The sequence below is a fragment of the Seriola aureovittata genome, chromosome 23 (assembly GCF_021018895.1).
Source record: "Seriola aureovittata isolate HTS-2021-v1 ecotype China chromosome 23, ASM2101889v1, whole genome shotgun sequence".
NCBI classification, from domain to species: domain Eukaryota; kingdom Metazoa; phylum Chordata; class Actinopteri; order Carangiformes; family Carangidae; genus Seriola; species Seriola aureovittata.
This window is the reverse complement of record NC_079386.1, coordinates 6,056,620-6,075,893: the sequence shown is the minus strand read 5'-3', so window position 1 is coordinate 6,075,893 and position 19,274 is coordinate 6,056,620. Positions and strand designations below refer to the sequence as shown.

Genomic DNA, 19,274 nt, shown 5'->3' with positions numbered 1-19,274 from the left:
GCTAGATTCTACAACCTGACGGTTGCTAATCAGATTAGCACAGAGACGAGATTAGCCCCAAGGCAGATGGAGCACTGAGGCAGACTTCAAGACTGAGTCTTGGGAGGAGGAATTATACACAGATAGTGGAAACTCACAGGTATGTCACTGAACTAAATACATGCACACAAACACAAAGTCATTGCTAGTAATCATTTAACACTGTTGTAAATTGCTGAGAGAATTTCAACCAGGAGACATCTGTAATGACTGAGATAAAAGTGGCTGTAAAAGAAGAGAGAAGGGTGGAAGGGATGAAGAGGGATTAAAACTGATATCATGTAAGCACAGGGCGGAGACACACATCTAGAGAGCCTACAGATTACAATGGACACCAGGCGAAACCAGGAATGCTATACATTTCTTCACTAGAGGTAAACTTACTTTAGAAGGCCAGCTAAAAAGGGTAAGTTGAATTTTTAGATAATATAGTTTTTAGTGTTTAGTGTAGGAGGGAATATCAAAATGTCCCACTGTCCGACCAGTATAATGCCTACTGTTAATCACTAACTGTACATCAGTGTAGACCTTGAAACAGCTAATTGCCAAAAGACATCATTTAAAATAAAAGTATAATAAAGCTAAAACTGTTGCCATTTTGACAACTTTGTTTAAAAGTTCATCTCTGTATGTTGTGTAATGGAAGGTATTTCTGCCAGCAGCCTGGATCTAAATTAATCCCCACAGTGAAGCAAGTGTTGAAATAAAGAATTAATTCACCACAATGTCAAAAAACTACCACTAATTGCTAATATTTTAAGGCTCTCTAGTAATGTGTTTTTCTCTTTTTTCTCTGTTGTGCCTCAGTCATAAGAATCTTTAATAAAAAAAGTATTTTTCATCCACATTCCAGTTTGTCACTTCACCTGGATGCAGACCAGTGAACCAGCAGTCAATATCAGTGTGACATGTTTGCTGTTGTGACTTTTCGAAGACTGGACCTTTCTTACTGTCTGAGTCGGAGTGGAGAGCTGTGATGTCGCCAGTCATGGATGAGACAGCCGGAGATCTCCCAGTCAGAGATGTGGGAATGATGAGGGGGGGGCTTATGCCAACTATCCCAGGTGTGTGTGTGCAATGGTAACATTTTCTATGTATTAACAACAGAGATCATAGGCAAAGAAATTAAAAATGAATTTTGGGAGATATGTCCATCGAGAAATGACAAAATGAAGATAGCTGGTTGAGACTGGCTATTTATTAGTTTGTACTGGTTAAAATCCTCATTGTTTTAGTTGGGCTTTCATTTAATTCATTTTAAACATTAAATATCATGAACTCAATTTGATTGTGAATGAATTTTAGGAGACCAATTTTTTAATTCATATGTGCAATCACTTATCATGAAGTATCATATGGAAAAAAAAGCCAATATCATCAACAAAACCATTAGAACCTGTCAGATTTTAATATTAACAAACATATATAATGCAGATGTTTTAGCACAGAGCAACAGAGCTGATGATCTGCTGGAGATATAAATTATCTACATCCTAATCAAAATATTAAGAATAGTCATTAATATTGAGAGTGGGGGTTAGGACTGGGGGTTGATACTCTAGGTTTTTGTGAATTGTGCAATAAATGTGAATTTGTTTACATTTGTGTGTCTGTAAATACAACTGTGTCTGTAAATGTCACCACCCTGCTGTTTTTCCCCAGACACAGTACGTGATGTGAAGCAATGGAAGAAGCATCATGTCATGAAGACTAAAGGTAAAATCCACTTTACAAAACGAATCCTGTTGGATTCCAACTTTCAGACCTTCGATGGAAAGCATACAATATATAAGCAACTGCTTCTGCATCAAACATGCAAAGTGAGAAAGTGTTTTTCTGTGTTTTTGGCCACTTCTCTCCCGCTCTCCAGTAGATCCTCAGCGCCTGTTTCGGTTTCCTAGAGAGCACCTTGAGGACCTGTGTCTGCGACTGCAGGAGGAGAACAGTGTGCTGAGGCAACACTCACGTACACAGGAGCAGAGGCTATGCAGGTAAGACACATTAACACAGAAACATTGAAACACATTCTAATGACTACACCTAATACCAGACATATGGGCCAATGAGAGCACATCCATTGCATCTCAGTTATTACGGATGTTCATCTTTGTTGCAGTATGTTATTCAGAGAGATATATGATAAAGACAAAGGCCCTAATAAGGCTGATTTAACTCCCCCTCCTTGTCCCAGGATGTCCACCAGACTGATGCGCCTTCGTCAGGCCCGTCCTGGTTCTAGTGGTGTGAAGGACAGGGACATGGAGGACACCATACAGGAGCTGGAAGCTTGTGTGGCTATGCTGGAGAGCCAGAAAGGGGTGCTACAGAACAAACTTAGCCTGGCTAAGCAGCATATCATGGACCTGGGTGGACGCACAACATACAGGTTCAGCAAAGGTTTGTGTGTGTTGTGGAAAAAATCTAGCATGTAAATAGAGGCCAGGATGACTACTGCTTCCTCTTCCATCTCTGACTTTACTCGTCTCTTTCTCTTCTTCTTGACAGGTAAAAGTATGGAAGTGGAGGGTGCAGTCAGGAGGGCAGCCCAGACAGCCCCACCCCGCTACGGCCCCATGATGGAAGACAGCAGGGCAGAGATGGAGAGATTGTAAGTTTCTAGTGCGTAATATATTGGATGACCAAAACAGAAATTCTTAAAGAGACTCTCTCTGCTCAGGACTGTGAGTAAATATCTGCCTATGGATCAATTCAATAGCTCCATAAAATTTCAGAGTGCAATATCACCAGTGTCCTGCCAAAGCCTCAAACTGCTTTACTTGTGATTACACTCTCATCAGCTCCTATCTACACAATACAAGGAAAACCAGAAAATTGTCATCTCATCATTCTCCCTTCTTCCCACTACCTGTGTTTGTCCTCTGTCCCAACTCCCCCATGCCCCCACCTTGACCTCACCACCTCTCCCATCCAGCAGGTCCGGTTTGACAGAGCAGGTGAGGGTGGCAGAGCTGGAGCTGACTGCCCAGGCCCTCAGAGACACACTGAGAGAGAAAGAGAAAGAGATAGAAGGAACCGCGAGAGAGATGAGGAAGCATCAGTCAGACAGACACAGGTGGCTACATCAGAAATATCACTGCCACTAATATTACTATTACTACTTACTACTATTATTATTACTACTTCTACCAATGTTACTCCAGTTTTCTCAAGTAGATTTTTAAAACTTGATTTATACAATAAGTAAAATATTACTGAAGTAGCACCTTCTCATCTTCATTGCAGTGCTCTTTCCACCAGTAGCCACTCTTACTGCAGCTACTGCTACAACTACTTGTACAACAACAATATAAATAAAATATTACATTTTCATTTTCCTGTCAGGATAACTATCAGAGAGAACATGGATCTGATTCGTCTACAAAAGCAGCTTTCAGACAAGAGCACCGCCCTGAGAGTTACACAGCAAAAGTTCAAGGACCTGCAAGAAGTAAGACTTCTGTCAGCCATTTATTCTGTACATAAGTTGTTTATTCTTCTCTTACTAATTTTGTTTCTTTCTTTCTTTCTTTCTGTCTTTACAGGCATATGAGAATCAGCTGGAAGAGGTGGAAACCTTGTCACAAACAAAGATCAATGAATACATTGAATATGTTACTACATGAGTAAGGACTCATAGATTAGTTTTTGGTCATATACATTTTGACTGTGTAATGTTTTCACCCCAGAGTCAGAGATCACTGAGGGAAAGCCAGGGTGCTCTGCTGGAGAAAGTGGAGGAGCTGACTGAACAGCTGAAGCAGGAGAGACAGAGAGCGCTGGCACTGGAGGGGCATCTTACCTCTGCTACCCTGTCTCTACAGACTCTGGACAAGGTACTGCATCTGTATGTGCATGTATAGATTACAACTTAGAGAGAAAACCACAGATGATAGTGAGGGGCAGAAGTTTCATCATAAAAGACTAGAGAGCATGTAAGAAATATATTCATTTCATTCATCTTGTTTCAGCTACAGGAGAGGATATCAGACCTGGAGGGAGAGAGGGATCTGATAAAAGAAAACTATGACACTCTACTAGAGAGGTAAGAGTTAAGGTCCTCTTGCAAAACAGTCTCTAAGATGTAATGGACCACATTAATTAGGAGGCCAGACGGATAAAATCTTTGCCTCTCTGGAAAATATAGATAAGGATGCATGCTGTCAAGAGCACATGAAACTTCAGAATTGGCTTGGCTTGGTTTGACAGCTATGAATTCTTGTTACATCTTAAATGACGATATCAAATCAATACTACTGATTTAAAAAGGTGAATATTACAAAATGTTACAATATAACACATTACATGTTGTAAATACCTGCTTGTTCTCTTTCCTAGTACTTTATCTGCCAACCATGATGGCCATGTGGAAAGACATAGCGAGGTGGTCCGGAGGAGTGAGGATGTGGGGGAAAACCTCAGCAGGCTGGATATCCGGAGAGTGGAGGAAATGCTGACAGCAGAGAGGGAGCAGAGAGGCAGAATGGAGCTGGACAAAGAGAAACTGAGACAAGAAAAGGACATGTTAGAGGAGCAGAGAGACAGAGAAAGAGGTAGGAGTCTCAGCATGTTGCCGCTGCATCTGCTGCAGTTTGATGAAAAAAATTGATTTGGAAATAATCAATGAAGATTCACTGTTGAAGATACATTTTGACAACACCTGAAACACCTGTCTTCTGCTACAAAAAGCAAATAGATTCCCTAAATAGAAACTTAGGACAACAAATAAATGTACAATCTCATTTATTTATTTCTATGTCCTGTGATGTTTTCTGTGATGATGAAAGACAAACGAGAGCATCTAGAACGGGAGGTTCTCCAGTACAGAGAGCAGGTCTCTGCTCTGCAGGACAGACTGGACTCGGTCACTAAGGTCAGAGATGAAGAACTGAATAATATACTCCTGAACAGCTGATTCACACATCTGTCTGTGTTTTCTGTGTGTTATCTTGCTTTTGGCACATATCCTGACACAGTTATGATCCTCTCTTTTTCCTCTCTTCTAGGAGTTTGACATGAGTGTTGAGGAGCTTAGTGAAACTCTTGTTCAGATCAAGGTTTGTAGTCTCTTGTAGCTCACTGCTTTAAGTGACTAAATAAATTGCTTTCAAATTTTCTGTTATGCTCTCCCTCCAATTACAGGCATTTAGGATGCAGCAGGAGAGCAGAGAGGGTCTGCGTTTCCTCTGGGCTGATGGGAAGGTGGAGGATGCACCTCATGAGCTGGTAAACATCCAGGCATCGCATGCTGAGGCTGTGCTGGAGTTACAGAAAACCAGAAACCTTCTACTGCTGGAGCACCGAATCAGTAAAGACCTGCAGGTACATAGACTGACTGAGTTGAAAGCAGGAACAGAGAGAGTGTGTGTGTAAATATATAGAGTAAATATGAAGAGAGTCTTCCTGATTGGAACTTCACACAATACTGAATTACAGGCATCACTGATAGTGTTGTCATTCCTATCATCAATTTTCTCTCAGTTTTTTCTCTTCCCCATTTTAACCCGAAGGAAGAGTTGAACACGGTCAGCCAGAGGATGGAGAGAGAGAGGGAGGAGAGCAGGAGGAGGATGGCAGAGAAAGACAAACTTTTATCAAAAAGAGCTCTTCAGATCAACACTCTGCAAGGTATGAACAACAGTAACAGCAAAGGCAAGATCACCCTGTATCATAAAGAATAACGTTCAGAATGAAGTACTCTTTTTGTAATCTTATTCAGACATTGATTGGTATGCAGGTTTGTTTAGAACACAACTGGGTAGGTAGCATTAGTGAAAAAGTGCTCCCTTCAGAATCTCTAACCTTTATGTCTTTGTACTCAAAAGCTCAGTTGAAAGAGTTAGCATACAGCCCCAGGAACTACAAACGGACCATACCAATACAGTACACCTGGCCAGCAGGAGATCAGGAAGTGGTACAGCCCATTGAAGACGACATGTCTTTTTCTCAGCTGAGAGCTGGGGAGTCCTTGCTGGAGATCCACCTTAGGGTGAAAACTCAGACCTTGTATCTGAACAATTTTTTTATCCTAAATAATTCCACGCAAGTCTCCCAGGAAGCTGATATCTGCTGTTTTTGCTCCTCCAGGGTGCCACCTTCACCCCAGCAGGGCTTCGGATTATGGGCAGGATCCATGCAGGAGTGGACAGCAGCGAGGACATTGTGACCTTCTGCACCTACAGCCTCCTGGACTTTGAGGTGCACTCCACTCCTCTTGTTTCAGGCAGTCAGCCCAACTACGGCTTCACGTCCCGCTACGCTCTAACAGCCCGCGATCTGGGCAAGTTGGGAGGTCAGGGGTCAAGGGTCAGAGTGGAGCTCCACCAGGCAGTAGGAGGGGTCAGATTTGTGACACATGGAAGTGGGCAGATGTCTCTCATGGGTGCCATGGAGAGGAGAGGGGAGCATATCGCTGGACGTGTCAGTATCACAGGTAAGTCATTTCAGACACCTAAACCTAATACAGAAGGTGATGCTTCTTCACCTGCACACAGTCTGTTAACATTTTTATAATATGAAAATATTATATATCTTAAAAGCCTACTTATTAACTGTCTTTGGTAGACTCTATTGGTGTGAAAAATACAGGCATCAACTCATATCAGACACATTTCTGTCTTTCTCTGTCTCTCTCTAAGGCCCTGAAGCTGAAATTGTCGGTGTTGTGGATTTCTGGGTGCGCCTGTTCCCTCCTGCAGAGCCCATGGACATTTTGGTAGAGAAACAGGCTGAAAGGAGAACAGTGACACAGAGGAGTCCTGTGCAGATCTCTTATGGCTGGCAAGACAGAATTCATGAGGTAAGACGGAGACGATAAGTTCTAAACAAAATACATATTTTTCTACTTATCTTGCAATAAAAGTAGTTTTGGTTATGTTTCCCCCCAGTTTGTGACAGTTTGTCATGCCTAGTCTTGCTGCTGCATACAGTTGCCTTTCTAAGGACAAAAAAGTTGTACTGATTTGAATTTAACTGTATTGGAGTGGAGGAGATATCTAAAATTCCCAGGGCACAAAACCAAAACCATATGCATGGCCAGATAGATATGTTTTTTAGTGACTAGGATGTTCTGCTTCTAAGCCTGTACAGGACTTGTCTTTATGACCTAATTTTTAATTATGACAGGAGTTACATGACTACGGTCGAGGGATCCCCAATGAGTTGGCGGTTATGTTGGAGCGCTGTGTGGGTCTTAATGCTCGCTGGCCAGGACTACTTCCTGATGCCTACCTGACCTACAGGTTCTATGACCTGCCGCCTCACGTCTCTCAAACAGTCCAGTGCACTGCTGACCCGGTGTTCAATGATAGCACCAGCTACCCACTAGCAGTAACAGCTGATGTGTTGCACTACTTGAGGTATGTTGTATATTTTTGAGTTGAAGTTGCCCATAATTGCAAGGTCTTGGCCCAAATTCATGAATATCATAGAAAATATATGAATATCTTATTATATTCTTATATTCGTATAATGTTAACTATTATTTTAATGCAGTAACCCCTGCTAATACTAAAAGGATTTATCTCTACCCAGGTCTAGTAGTCTTTGGGTGTATATGTTTGATGACAGCGATGACCAGATACCACCAACCTATCTGGCCAAGACGCCCATCCCTCTGCGAGCCCTGGCTACAGGCAGGGAGATCAGAGGTGAGGGAGAGAGAAAAATAGAATAAATACTTACCAGTAATAGTAACAGCATTCATCTCTCTGGCATCAGGTTAGATGAAGGTGGATGCCAACATGTTGTTTTTGCAGTTGCATCACATGTTTAATTAAAAGGACTAATAATTACAGAGGGACTAAAGGGCAAATGATCCTTCTCGATAAGTTGATCTTAAACGACCCACTCAATAATTTGGAAATGTTTCTCTCTTTCCCGCCAGGTGACTATGTTTTGAGGGATCCAGCCGGTGGACCTCGGGGCATGGTCAGGGTCCTCATAAAATGGAAGTACCCCTTCCAGCCACCGGGGGATGACTTGCTGGGTAGACAGGGAAGACAGGACAGACCAACAGAAAGCACTGAGAGGGAGGAGGGGAGCAGAAAAGAGGCTGAGGTGTCACAGAGGCCCATAGCCAAGCCCAGAGTGAAGGTCATTTTTAATTCTGCTGTGTCTAAAAAATTGGAAATTACGAGTAATGATCTCAGGAACTGTACATGTATTTTATGGTCATTTGTCTAAAGAGTGTCTGAAGTGATAAAAAGCAATGACAACCTCAAACCCCCTGAAAGCTAAAAATGTATTTCTAAGGAGCTCTCTGTTTATTGACATTATGTCATGGAACTTCTGGGTGAAGAACTCTGAATGTGTAAATGCTAAAATGCATATTCAAACATACCCCCAGATCACTAGCTTGATTCCTGTTTTTCTTTGCCTTTGCCACAGACTCAGCTACTTGAGCCAAGAGAAACCAAAGCAGTGCAGAAAGAGACAAAAGCCTGGGTAAAGCTTATGCACATAAAAAAGTAGAAATATTCACAGCTGGACTGTGTGTTATTATAATTATTTTGTTTACTAGCATGTTCATCTCTCTACAGCCTCGGCCTCCAACAAATGTACGACCAGAGGAAACCACCTCCGTGAAACCTGTAGCCACTCGTCAGTCCACAGCCAGGAAGAGATCCACTAAGAGGTCACCTGCCCTTTACCAAGGCACACCCCGTCTGACACCTGAGCCAAGACTGACCACACCCTCTCATTTGCCAACCAGAAAGCAAGTTGTTGATTTTTTTTTTTTTTTTTTAAATCCACACAGTTATCTTGTTATTATCATGGCTGATGTTCTTAAAGATGAGGGAGTGTTAAATTATTATGTTGAAGGATGAAAAAGGAAATAGGATCCTCATCAGGCCAACTGTCATAAAAAGTGAAAAAAAAAATTTAATTGTTAGAAACAATTCAACGTAAACCAACCCAGACATTCGAAATATATGATTAAATGTGTTTACTCTCTTTCTTCTAATTTTCACCTCTACTAAAAATGTTTTTAAGATTAATTAGGATTAAAATAATGAAAACATAATGAAAAAATTGTAATCTAATTCAAGATCTTCAGAAGGAATGTCTCCCAGACAATCAACAGCCACACTGTCAAGGAAAAGCTCTGCCAGCGATGCCAGGACTCAGGTAGGAGATCATTCACTGGTAGAGTTATTTTCATGGAAAATAAATACAAATATCATAAAACTGTGTTGTGGAAAGAGAAGCAAGAGTAGAGGAGAGTAGAAATTAGAAAACGCCAATTGAAAACTGGCTGGTGCATGGGCTCGTATCTCATTTCTTCTTCTCAGGATCTTCTCTCTGTGGATCAGATGTCAGTGGATGAAGAGGGGGAAGAAAAGGGGAGGAGAGAGAGTGGTAACTATTCACATACACATAATAGGCTTATAAACACCTGCCTTGAGTTTCTCTCAGTAATTTGAACCCTCACTCTGCCATTGTTTATAGAAGCAACAAAAAACATCTAATAACCCATTTGACCTCAAACACTTAATAAAATATAGACATTTGTTATAAAATATGCATGAAGAAACACATATGGAGCTGTCACGTACTGACAGGGCTTCAATTTTGAGCTCAGTCAAACAATTTAAAATGGAATAAATCCAGTTCTTGTGTGTTTTTTTTCACTACACAGCTTCTTCAGGAGACAGTGAAGCCCCTGAGTCTTCACAGTCAAGTTCATCACAAAGCGACATTATCATCATTCCACCTAAACGAAAAATCAGAAAGGTACAAGTAACTGTGTTAGTGAGGAAAATGGGAAAATGTGGACAAAAGAGAAGAAGACAAAAAAAGACAAAAGAGGGAAAACTTAAGCATTGCATTGTCTTATCATCTGTACATCTTTGGATGTAGTGTAAGTTTGACTTTTCATTTTAAATGAACTGGTCAAAAGGTATGATATAAATAAATATATATATATATATATATATATATATATATATATATTATATATATATATATTTCATTGCGTTTCAGGGAGACAAGCTGAGAGTCGAGATTCTGTCCCTGACATTTGAGCCGTCCTCACATGTGGCGCTGGATGAGTCAGTGCAGCGTGTTTATGTGGAATACCGGCTGCTGGGCATCCCCATGGAGACAACAGAAACACCCATGTCCCTCCGCAAACCCACAGAGGGGGAGGAGGTTCACTACAACTTCACGCGAGGTGAGAGTTGGTGAGCTCTTTATGTTTCTATAAGGTTTTGTTTTCATAGCTCCTTTATACACACCAAATCTCTCTCTTGTGTCTCTCAGTGATCTATGTGGATAGTTCACGGTCAGCTCCACTCAGACAGTATCTTTACACCATGCTGGAGGGCACTGACCCCAACCAGGGCAGGTAGTATCATTTATTTAGGTTTTTTATTTGTGTGTAATCTTACACATTATTTCTCTTATCTTTATGTCTGTAGCCCCAAACCAAAAACAGCATGTCTGTGTCTCATGGCAGGTTAAAGTTCACAGTGGTCAGTGAGCCGATGGATGATGATGAAGAGTGCGTGGATGTCGGACACGCTTTTTTGGACTTACAAGAATTGCTGCTTACAGGGAACGATGTTATTGAACAACAAATTGACAGTAAGTATTGCTAGTGCGCGATACATTTACTCTTTTTTGAGTGGAGAACAAAAGGAAAAGCTCACACTATTAGCAATGTTTCACTCCTCAGTCCATCATCTGGTAAAACTCATCAGGTCGGATTTTGCCTTTTCTTCTTTAGTTATTATTTTTTTGAACCTACACATCTGTTATTGAGACTTTAAAGTGTGAAAGGACTTGTGTAATTATGCAAAAAAGTGAAAACTATGTTGGGTGTGTTTTTCTATGGGCTACCATAATTGATCCCTCTGAATTAAAATACTAAAACTCTTTAAACTAATTAAAGCAACAGTAATGAACTTGTGCAACCCAGAAAGTTGATACCACTTTCATTTATCCATGTCCAATATTTTCTTTTTGCATGCCATAGCTTTGATTATTTCATACTTGATTATTAATGAAAACTCATTAGCACGCTGCTCAACAAACTGTATAGATAGTGAAAAGAAAGAGGTGTGCTTTGGTACCATAGTAAGCATTGGTAAAAGCAGTGAATTTGAAGAATTTGTACAATATTGTGTACATTTATCATTACCCTACTTCAGATTCAGGCTGTGGCAGATGGTCTTTCATATTCCTGCTTTGATAATGTGTAAAAATATGGAGTTTTCTGAGTTTTTCTTCCTCTGTGTTTCTGTTCCCCCCAGTCATGAGTATGGATGAAGACAAGGAGGTGATAGGAAATCTGAAAGTGTCTCTAGAAGCAGCAAAAGCTCTGACTGGGATATATCAGGAGTTTCACCAGAAAACTGAGATCAAGAGAGAAGACAAGACGGATGAAGAAGAAGAGGAGGAGGAGGAGAAGAAGGAAGAGGAGGCTCAAGGGGAGGAGAAGAAAAAGGAAGTGATAGATTATGATGATGACAGTGATTTTTACTGAACATAAAAAGTATGAGATGAAGAGATAAGTTGTGTTCTGTATGAAACAGTTTTGAGTGCATAAAGGACCCGTTCTTCTCCTGTTTGTAGCCTCTTCTACAAATCAAAAGCAATATAATAAAGAGTAATGTTTGAAAGGCATTTGAGGCTGTTCTTTTAAGATTATTTGCATATTTTATAAATTTCATGTCCAGTTCTCTCCATCGCCCAATTCATCTTATACATTCTTATCATATATCTTTTTGACAATATCTTTCTGTTGTTGAGTTTATGTATAAGCTCCTATTTTTGAGAAAGGTCTCCCTGAGCCAGAGTGGTGCTAAACTGACAATGATCTTTACACCTGATAACATGTCACTTCAGGAATATGTTATCTGAGGCGCTTGATGACACACATGGAGTTCTTCACCATCTTAAACTGTGGGTTAGCTTGTTAATTGGTGTTTAATCAAACTACCACAAACTAACATTGAAACAATGAAACAAACATACAGTAAACCTGGGCTCACTTATTTTTATTCCAGCACAGGAGTACTGGTTGAGCCCTGGGCATATAATTGAGCCTGAAGGGAACTTGGGCCTTGAAGATTTTGATGGTAATCTGAAAAACAATTAGCAAACAATCCAATCATTGCTTGTGCTTTCCCGGATGAAGCCTTTTTTCCAGGTGGTTAAACTACGGATGTGGTCGTAGTCATGCTTACTTGCTTACTAATTAGTAGTTCGTTTTATAGTAGTAGTAGTAGTTTAAATAATATGTTCTCAACAGTCTGGACAATTCATTTAAGTTCCACAAATAAGAATTAAAAAATTAAATAAAAAAAAAAAATCAATTAAGAAGTGCGTTCATGATCTGCAACAATGAGACAAAAATTGGCATCATTAAATGCGTGGAGCTACTTAACATTTTCAAATACATTTTTTCCATATCAGTATACAAAGGGTTGCTGGATTCTTTTATATATTTAACTTAGATAAAAACAACATTAGAAAAGCAAATAAACTTTTTGAGAGATCTTTAGTGGACTACATACAGATGTTCCTGACAGCGAGACCACCACTTGCGGAGGTCCGCCATATTGTTTGTAGCCAGATGCCAAAGCGCGCCTGAAAATTGTGAAATTTCCCACACGCATTAAAAGCGTCATCTAATTGGATACACCTGTGTACATCGGAATAGTGATGGAGTCGAAGAGTACTGTAAGTTACAACTTCTGCGTTTTAGTGACAAAGTGAAATCATTTCAATTGCTTTAGCCCCATTGAGTTGTGAAACAACTTCACAAGTAGAGCCAGGGGTCGGTTGGTGAGGATATTGTGGGTTTGGGTCCGTGAATCAAAAACGTCCGGACTAACGTTAGCTAGCTTTGAAAACAAACTGCTAACAGTAGGATGATTTCGAAACGGTTAGCGTTATTAGGTAGTTTCATCTGGGAAATACATCCACACTTTTCCTATACATTCAACAGTGATAAGTATTTCTCTAAATGTATTTCAACACTAGAGATAACAGAGTTCATTAGTATGCTAAAGCTAATTAAGTATGGGAATTTGTGAATTTAATGTCTTGGCCACCTAAGAAACTCTGTAGCCTGGTGTTATCCCTCCTGTAAAGCACTCATGGCATGGACCTCTGACTTTCACAGTATTTGGATGAAAAAAAAAGGTTTTGTATTTAACAGAAGGAGATAATGAAGTGCGTGAGCCACCAGCAGGCCAGCCAGCTGCTCCATAACAAGTTCATTGTGGTTCTGGGAGACTCCAGTAAGTAGCAGTCAAATTCACTCTCTCATTCAAATAATGTTTTAACAGGTATGCATGTTAAGGTATGCATATGAAAAGTTTGCAGCAAACGAGATTGTGACCCATGCAAATGATTATTCTTGCTCTTGAATGAACTGTCAGGCAGATACAAATGCACCAGTTTGTGAATTTATATACTACCTGTAGGCGCCCTGTGTTAAAATGCTGGGTTGTGAACATGGATCAACTTGTCACACTGCCAGTTTTGTAACTATGTGTATTTCCTCCCCAGTTCAGCGGTCTGTATACAAGGACCTTGTTCTGCTGATACAGAAGGAGAAATATCTCACGTTAAGACAACTCAAGAGTAAGGCAAGGACTAACATTTACCAGGTTTACATACTGATATAAAGAAGAAGAGCTGGAAGCACTGGTATCAAAGAAATGTGTATGTTGCTTTGGAAAAAAGTATCTGCCAACTGAATAAATCATGACATGAATATTTTTGTTTTTTATTTTAAGCTTTAATCTCAAAGAACTCAGTGTAGCAACATCTCCACTTGAACTTAAAGATCTTTTTTTGTTTATCATGAGACTTGTTCTCAGTTGTTCGTCTCAGTACAAAAATTCAGATTTCTTTCATTTCTGTAAAGATGGCTTGTGTTTCTTCTTTGTTTTATTTTGGTCCTGTTGTCCTCACTTTAACATCTATCTTCATCTTTTTCAGGGGGAGATGAGCTTTGAACAGGACTGTCTGGTAGAAGGGGGCTGTCTAAGCCAAATGCACAATGGAACACAGTACCGAGAGGTTCGGCAATTTCAGTCGGCCCACCACCTGATCCGCTTCTACTTTGTGACACGCATCTACTCTCGCTACATGCAGAGCATCCTAGATGACTTCTGCCACGGCTTGAAACCAGATGTAGTCATTGTCAACTCCTGCGTTTGGGACATTTCAAGGTGGTTAGATAAAAGAGTAACTATTAATGGTACTAGCAGTACTAATTACCTTGCTATTCATTTGATATTGTAAAAATATGACGTGGTCTTTAAGCAGCCACTGTACTGTAAGTTAAAATGGTGAGATGGGTTAAGGGGCAAGACCAACAAGACCTGCTGCAATTTCCAGCTGTTTGCATGTGGAGGCACTTGACTTTGTTGGCTTGCGGATGGTGAGCTATCTGAGCAAGTTCATGGACTAAAGGTGTGTTTTGATTGGCAAAAACTTTTTTTTACATTTCCCAAACAGTGTGATAGAAGTCAAATGTATAGATTTCTCTAACACTGAAGCTGACGGAGTTGTGGGTGGATGTGTGGATGTGTGGTTTCTACAATTGTGGAATTGGTGGTGGCTGTAAACAGCTTCCATAGACTTGATGCTTGATGAGTCAAACCCACATTTAAGAGGGAGAGCGGTGGCAGAGGACAATGAATGTGTTTAGATTTGTGACACAATGAATTTGTTTAGATTTAAACCCCAGTTTGATAAGCTTGATATTAAAGTTGTTTTCTCTGGTTTGTAGATACAATTCCTCTTGGATTGATGACTACAAGAAGAACCTATATACGTTCTTTGATGAGCTGAGAACCATTCTGCCTGAGGAATCCCTGGTCATATGGAACCTCACTATGCCGTTAGCAGAGAAGATCAAAGGTGGTTTCTTGGTGCCTGAGGTACATCGTCCCCAAAGAACTATATTATAAATTGAATTGGAACTATGAGCTTGTTGGGTCATAAAATATCTAAAATATCTCTTACACCCTCTTGCTTGGAATTCACATCCGATGCAAGACAGCAGTGGTACGTAAGTGCTGCTGAAACGTACATTCATTCAATCAATCCACACTGAGTCTGACCACAGTAGCAGTGTCACTGTCTCAGTCTCAGAACCAGCTGTCCTGTCAGCAGCACAACAGACAACAGGTGGACAAATTTCACCAGGCTGAGTATCATCAGAAATTCAACTGACAAATAGAGAAGATTACAAAAAAATAATTGTTTTTATTTACTGATTATCATTTTAGTTGGACTAAACTGAGTGCCTGATGTAAAACTTGTAACTTCATAGTAAAACAGGGATCATTATAGATTTAGTTAATACATTAACTACATATGGACAAAAGGAGATTTGTGATTTAAACAGGTGCCTGTGGATTTCAAACTAGTGATGCATTAAGCCAGGTTGCATCACTGAAACGGAAGGAAGTTGACTTTTGTTTTATATTCAGTATATTTTTATTATTTTTTTCAATAAGCTTATTACCCTGCATTGTGTCCAGACTACTGCTGCTCTTCCAGCCAGAGTTCAATCTGATTAAACTTGAGGCTGTACAGTGTCCAGCTGGTGTGAGAGAGGGTTGAGATTGACCTCATTCAGGAAATACTGTTTTCTTTTGTATTGTTTTATACCTGCAGCTGAAATTAATACAAGCAGGAGAGAAGGCAGAGAAGGAGAGATGCGTGTAAGGACAGTGACAGAGGTTAAGGACAGGTTTTCAAAATGTTTGAAAAGCTGTTTAATTTACTGGACTGCTGTTGATAACCCTCTAGCCGTGTTACCTCCTGCAGGTTAAATTTTCAACCGTACCCATGCTATTTCCTGTCCCCTCCTGCTCTTGGCCACATAGTGCAAGTATTTCACCAGGCAAATATTTGATGTGACTGCACCATTAGTGCTTTGTCCTCCTTTAACCTCAGATTGAGCACAAGGCCCCCCAGCTGCGTTACGATGTGATCGAAGCAAACTTCTACAGCGGGACTCTGGCTGACACCCACGGGATGGATGTGTTGGACCTCCACTTCCAGTTCCGCTTCTCCCTGCACCATCGTACAAACGATGGAGTCCACTGGAACGCCATTGCCCACCGCAGGATAACCTCCCTGCTGTTGCAGCATGCTGCACAGGCCTGGGGCGTCAGTATGCCCTGTCCACTGAGAGCTGTTGGTGAGGAGGAAGACTGGGAACACTCACACACACACACACAAACAAACAAAAGGAAAAAACAAAGAGGAAGTCCCACTCTAAGACAGGGCTTGTAGTTTTGGCAATAATGCAGTGGTGGTGTGTTTTTTTTGTTTTGTTTTTTTCTTTCCATACTGTATTGTACACTCCTGAACTCTTCAGCTCTGGCAACTATTTCATATACATTCATTACTTCGGTTTTTGTATTTTTTTTGTAATTTTTTGGCCATTTTATGCCTTTATTTGACAGGACAGTGTAGAGAGACAGGAAAAGCAGGGACAGAGAGAAGACAAATGACTTGCAGCAGAGGGTCTGTCCGGTCAGGAGTTGAACAGGGGACTCGCTGCTCAGAGCATTTGCACCCATGTGGTATCCGCCCTAATCACTCGGGTATCTGGGTCACCCCTGTATTCAAGACTTTTGTTAGTTTTTATTTTTTATGAATTTTCATTTCATTTATTTAGGTTAACACAAGTCTGTTGTTGTTTTTTTTTTTTTTTTTTTTTTAGAAAATACTGATGTCACTGTTAAGCGGCCAGTCTATGGAAATGCTACCAACTCTGCAGGTGAGACATCAGGTGGTGTGTTTTAAAAGGATGATTTCTGCTGTTTTTATTGGTACAGGACAAGGTAATCACAATAACCAGGAGACCTTGTGAAATTGATAAATACTACAAAGTGTTTGGTTTTGGAAAAACTACTTGTTGAATTGTGTATGTTATATCCATCACACTGGACTGCATGAATACTGGAAGTCATACTGGAACTGTCAGGTGGTATCCAAGTACTTCAGAAATAATTGGAGGATTTTAGTGATTTTTAGTAGATTCATATCAATAAAATCCCCAAGATTAGGTTGATATTCGATTCTCAATTGAATGTCTGCTTTGTTTTTTTCCATCATTTGTTTCTTTAGGCTGTGGTGTGAAAGTAAATTGCAGGAGGTATCAGAACATATTAGCTTTCTGAAATCTGCAGTTTTCTGAGGTTTTCTTCCTTCTTTTTAGGAGTGCGTCAAGTACAGTGTGCCTCTAACTACCCCAACCCTCCTGCCAACTACTTTTCCAGCATGGGTAAGGTTTAAAACAAAGGTTTTTGTGGTTTTTGCTTCATGTCAAGCTGTTGTGTCCTTTAATTGTGTTCAAAAGAACTAGAACTACCACTTCGCTGTTGTATGCCTCCACCAATCAGCCAAGTTGCAGGAAATATGGTCACAATCTCCCTGTCCTGTGTTATAGTGTTGAATAATTGCCAGAAGTGTTTTTGCATAACATGATGTCACAGTGAAGTTGACCCTTGACCATTTGGATATAAATGTCAAAATATCCTATCAGAAATTAATCATAATTAGTCTATGAATTTTTGAGTTATGGCCAAGTATTTAGTGTGGTCAGTTACCGTTGACCACTGAATTCTAATCAGTTTATCTTTGAGTCCAAGTTATGGTTAGCCAGATGTGTTGAAATTCCCTCTGGGTGTTCCTGATATATTGCATTCACAAGAAAGTGAGGTCACCATGACCTTAAACTTTAACTGTTGCCCCACAAAAATCTAATGAGTTCATCTTTGAGCCCAAGTCAATATTTGTGCCAAATTTGAAGAAAATCCCTCAAGGTTTTATTGAGATATCAGATTTAAGATGCAAAAACTGTGTTTTTGAGGTCACTGTGACCTCAAACTTTGACCTTTCCCCATAAAAATGTAATCAGTTCATCACTGAATCGAAGTGAATATTTGTACCAAATTTGAAGAAATTCCCTCATTGCATTATTGAGATATTGCATTCATGAGAATGGGACAAACAGACAGATATAACGCCTGTTGCCGGTGTGGAGGCATAAAAAAAAAAACAGCTTTTTTTTTTTTCTGTCTTTCATCCTCTTCTCACCACTTTCACATTTTGCTTGTTTTTGTCATCCGTGCCCCTGTCCCCTTCCACTCCTGTCCTGTCTTTCACAGAGAGGTACCCAACCAAAAGAAATTACAACAGCTACAGGGAGGAGTTATTCAGCAATTCCCTCCCTTATAAATACTTGAGCTTCGAGGGCCACAACCCGCAGCAGCAGACGTATCGCCATGAGGCTGCTGGAGCTTACAGACCTGCCCTCTCACCGCATCCTTACTCACCAATCCACAGACACAAATATAAACATGGACATGTTGGAAATGGTAAGTGTACAGACATAGCTCTGCAGTGAAAACATACTTTGATGCTTTGGATGTTATACTTGATCATTTCAATACGCATGCTTCTTTTAATATTTGTGTAAACACAGGGCATGTGGGTGATTTTTAACCATTTAATATTGAGTGTCTTTGAGCTGCTATATCCACCCCCATTTACACCTTCTATATGTTTTTCAGGTTTCGACTACAGACCTCCCCACCACTTTGAGCCCTACAATGATCACCATCATAAGTACGTGATGAGGAGCCGACGCAGCAGACACCACTATGCTCCATACACCCATCACAGGTCAAATCATTACTCACATAATAGCCGTTACTACTAAGGTGTTTTACAAGATTGAGACCTGGTCAAATTCCTCTTATCGTGTTATCTTTTTCCATCTCTTGCATCGTCTGCAGTACATTGTTTGTGTTCTAAGTGCTGAACCATATAAAGGCTTGTAACCAGGTGGGAGCATAAAACCTCAAACTGCTGAGTTCACACCCAGATTTTATGTAATTAGTTGAATGTCCTCACACATGCATACATGTTTTTCTTATATTGTAAATCAGTAGTCTTATAGATGTTTAAATTTTCAATTGTTAGTTCGTTTCATTTTTTAAATTCTGCATTTACAATGTATCAAGTGTTGTGTTCTATTAAAGCTGACTAAGATTTCAAGACTACTGTTTTTGGCATATTCTAAAATTAATCACTTATAGTTCTAAATTAATGATCCTTCTCTTGTCTCACATCCCACGCAGGTCAAGAATAGCATAAAGATTTTGTTTCCTTTTAGGCTTTAAATCCGATGTTTGCTCCAGTAAAAATGTAATTCTGCTACATTCACTCAACACTCTGGTACAGAATAGCTT

The 19,274-nt window shown here is 40.1% G+C and overlaps 2 protein-coding genes across 4 annotated transcripts; both read left to right on the top strand.

Moving 5' to 3' along the window:
• The first annotated feature begins 92 nt into the window (after nt 1-92).
• rpgrip1 (RPGR interacting protein 1) lies at nt 93-11,664 on the top strand. Its single transcript, XM_056368520.1, has 30 exons — nt 93-1,103; nt 1,702-1,755; nt 1,910-2,030; nt 2,231-2,436; nt 2,545-2,647; nt 2,972-3,112; nt 3,382-3,487; nt 3,582-3,605; nt 3,726-3,872; nt 4,008-4,081; nt 4,375-4,589; nt 4,824-4,909; nt 5,043-5,093; nt 5,179-5,358; nt 5,547-5,664; nt 5,862-6,025; nt 6,124-6,469; nt 6,675-6,835; nt 7,162-7,394; nt 7,570-7,685; nt 7,922-8,130; nt 8,425-8,481; nt 8,577-8,752; nt 9,087-9,165; nt 9,330-9,396; nt 9,677-9,771; nt 10,021-10,210; nt 10,300-10,384; nt 10,496-10,623; nt 11,292-11,664. The coding sequence occupies exons 1-30, from the start codon at nt 1,016-1,018 to the stop codon at nt 11,522-11,524; spliced, it is 4,053 nt and encodes a 1,350-aa protein (XP_056224495.1). The 5' UTR covers nt 93-1,015; the 3' UTR covers nt 11,525-11,664.
• Nucleotides 11,665-12,455: 791 nt separating this feature from the next.
• fam113 (family with sequence similarity 113) lies at nt 12,456-19,080 on the top strand. Of its 3 annotated transcripts, none has more exons than XM_056369487.1 (11): nt 12,456-12,723; nt 13,205-13,286; nt 13,558-13,637; nt 13,993-14,225; nt 14,789-14,939; nt 15,964-16,210; nt 16,479-16,598; nt 16,739-16,795; nt 17,237-17,302; nt 18,189-18,398; nt 18,594-19,080. In XM_056369487.1, exons 1-11 carry the CDS (start codon nt 12,706-12,708, stop codon nt 18,740-18,742), a joined length of 1,413 nt encoding a protein of 470 aa, XP_056225462.1. In that variant the 5' UTR covers nt 12,456-12,705; the 3' UTR covers nt 18,743-19,080. The 3 variants fall into 3 exon arrangements, with proteins under 3 accessions (XP_056225462.1, XP_056225461.1, XP_056225463.1); XM_056369486.1 differs by having other exon boundaries at nt 16,479-16,619; XM_056369488.1 differs by lacking the exon at nt 16,479-16,598 and having other exon boundaries at nt 12,458-12,723.
• Nucleotides 19,081-19,274: the final 194 nt, after the last annotated feature.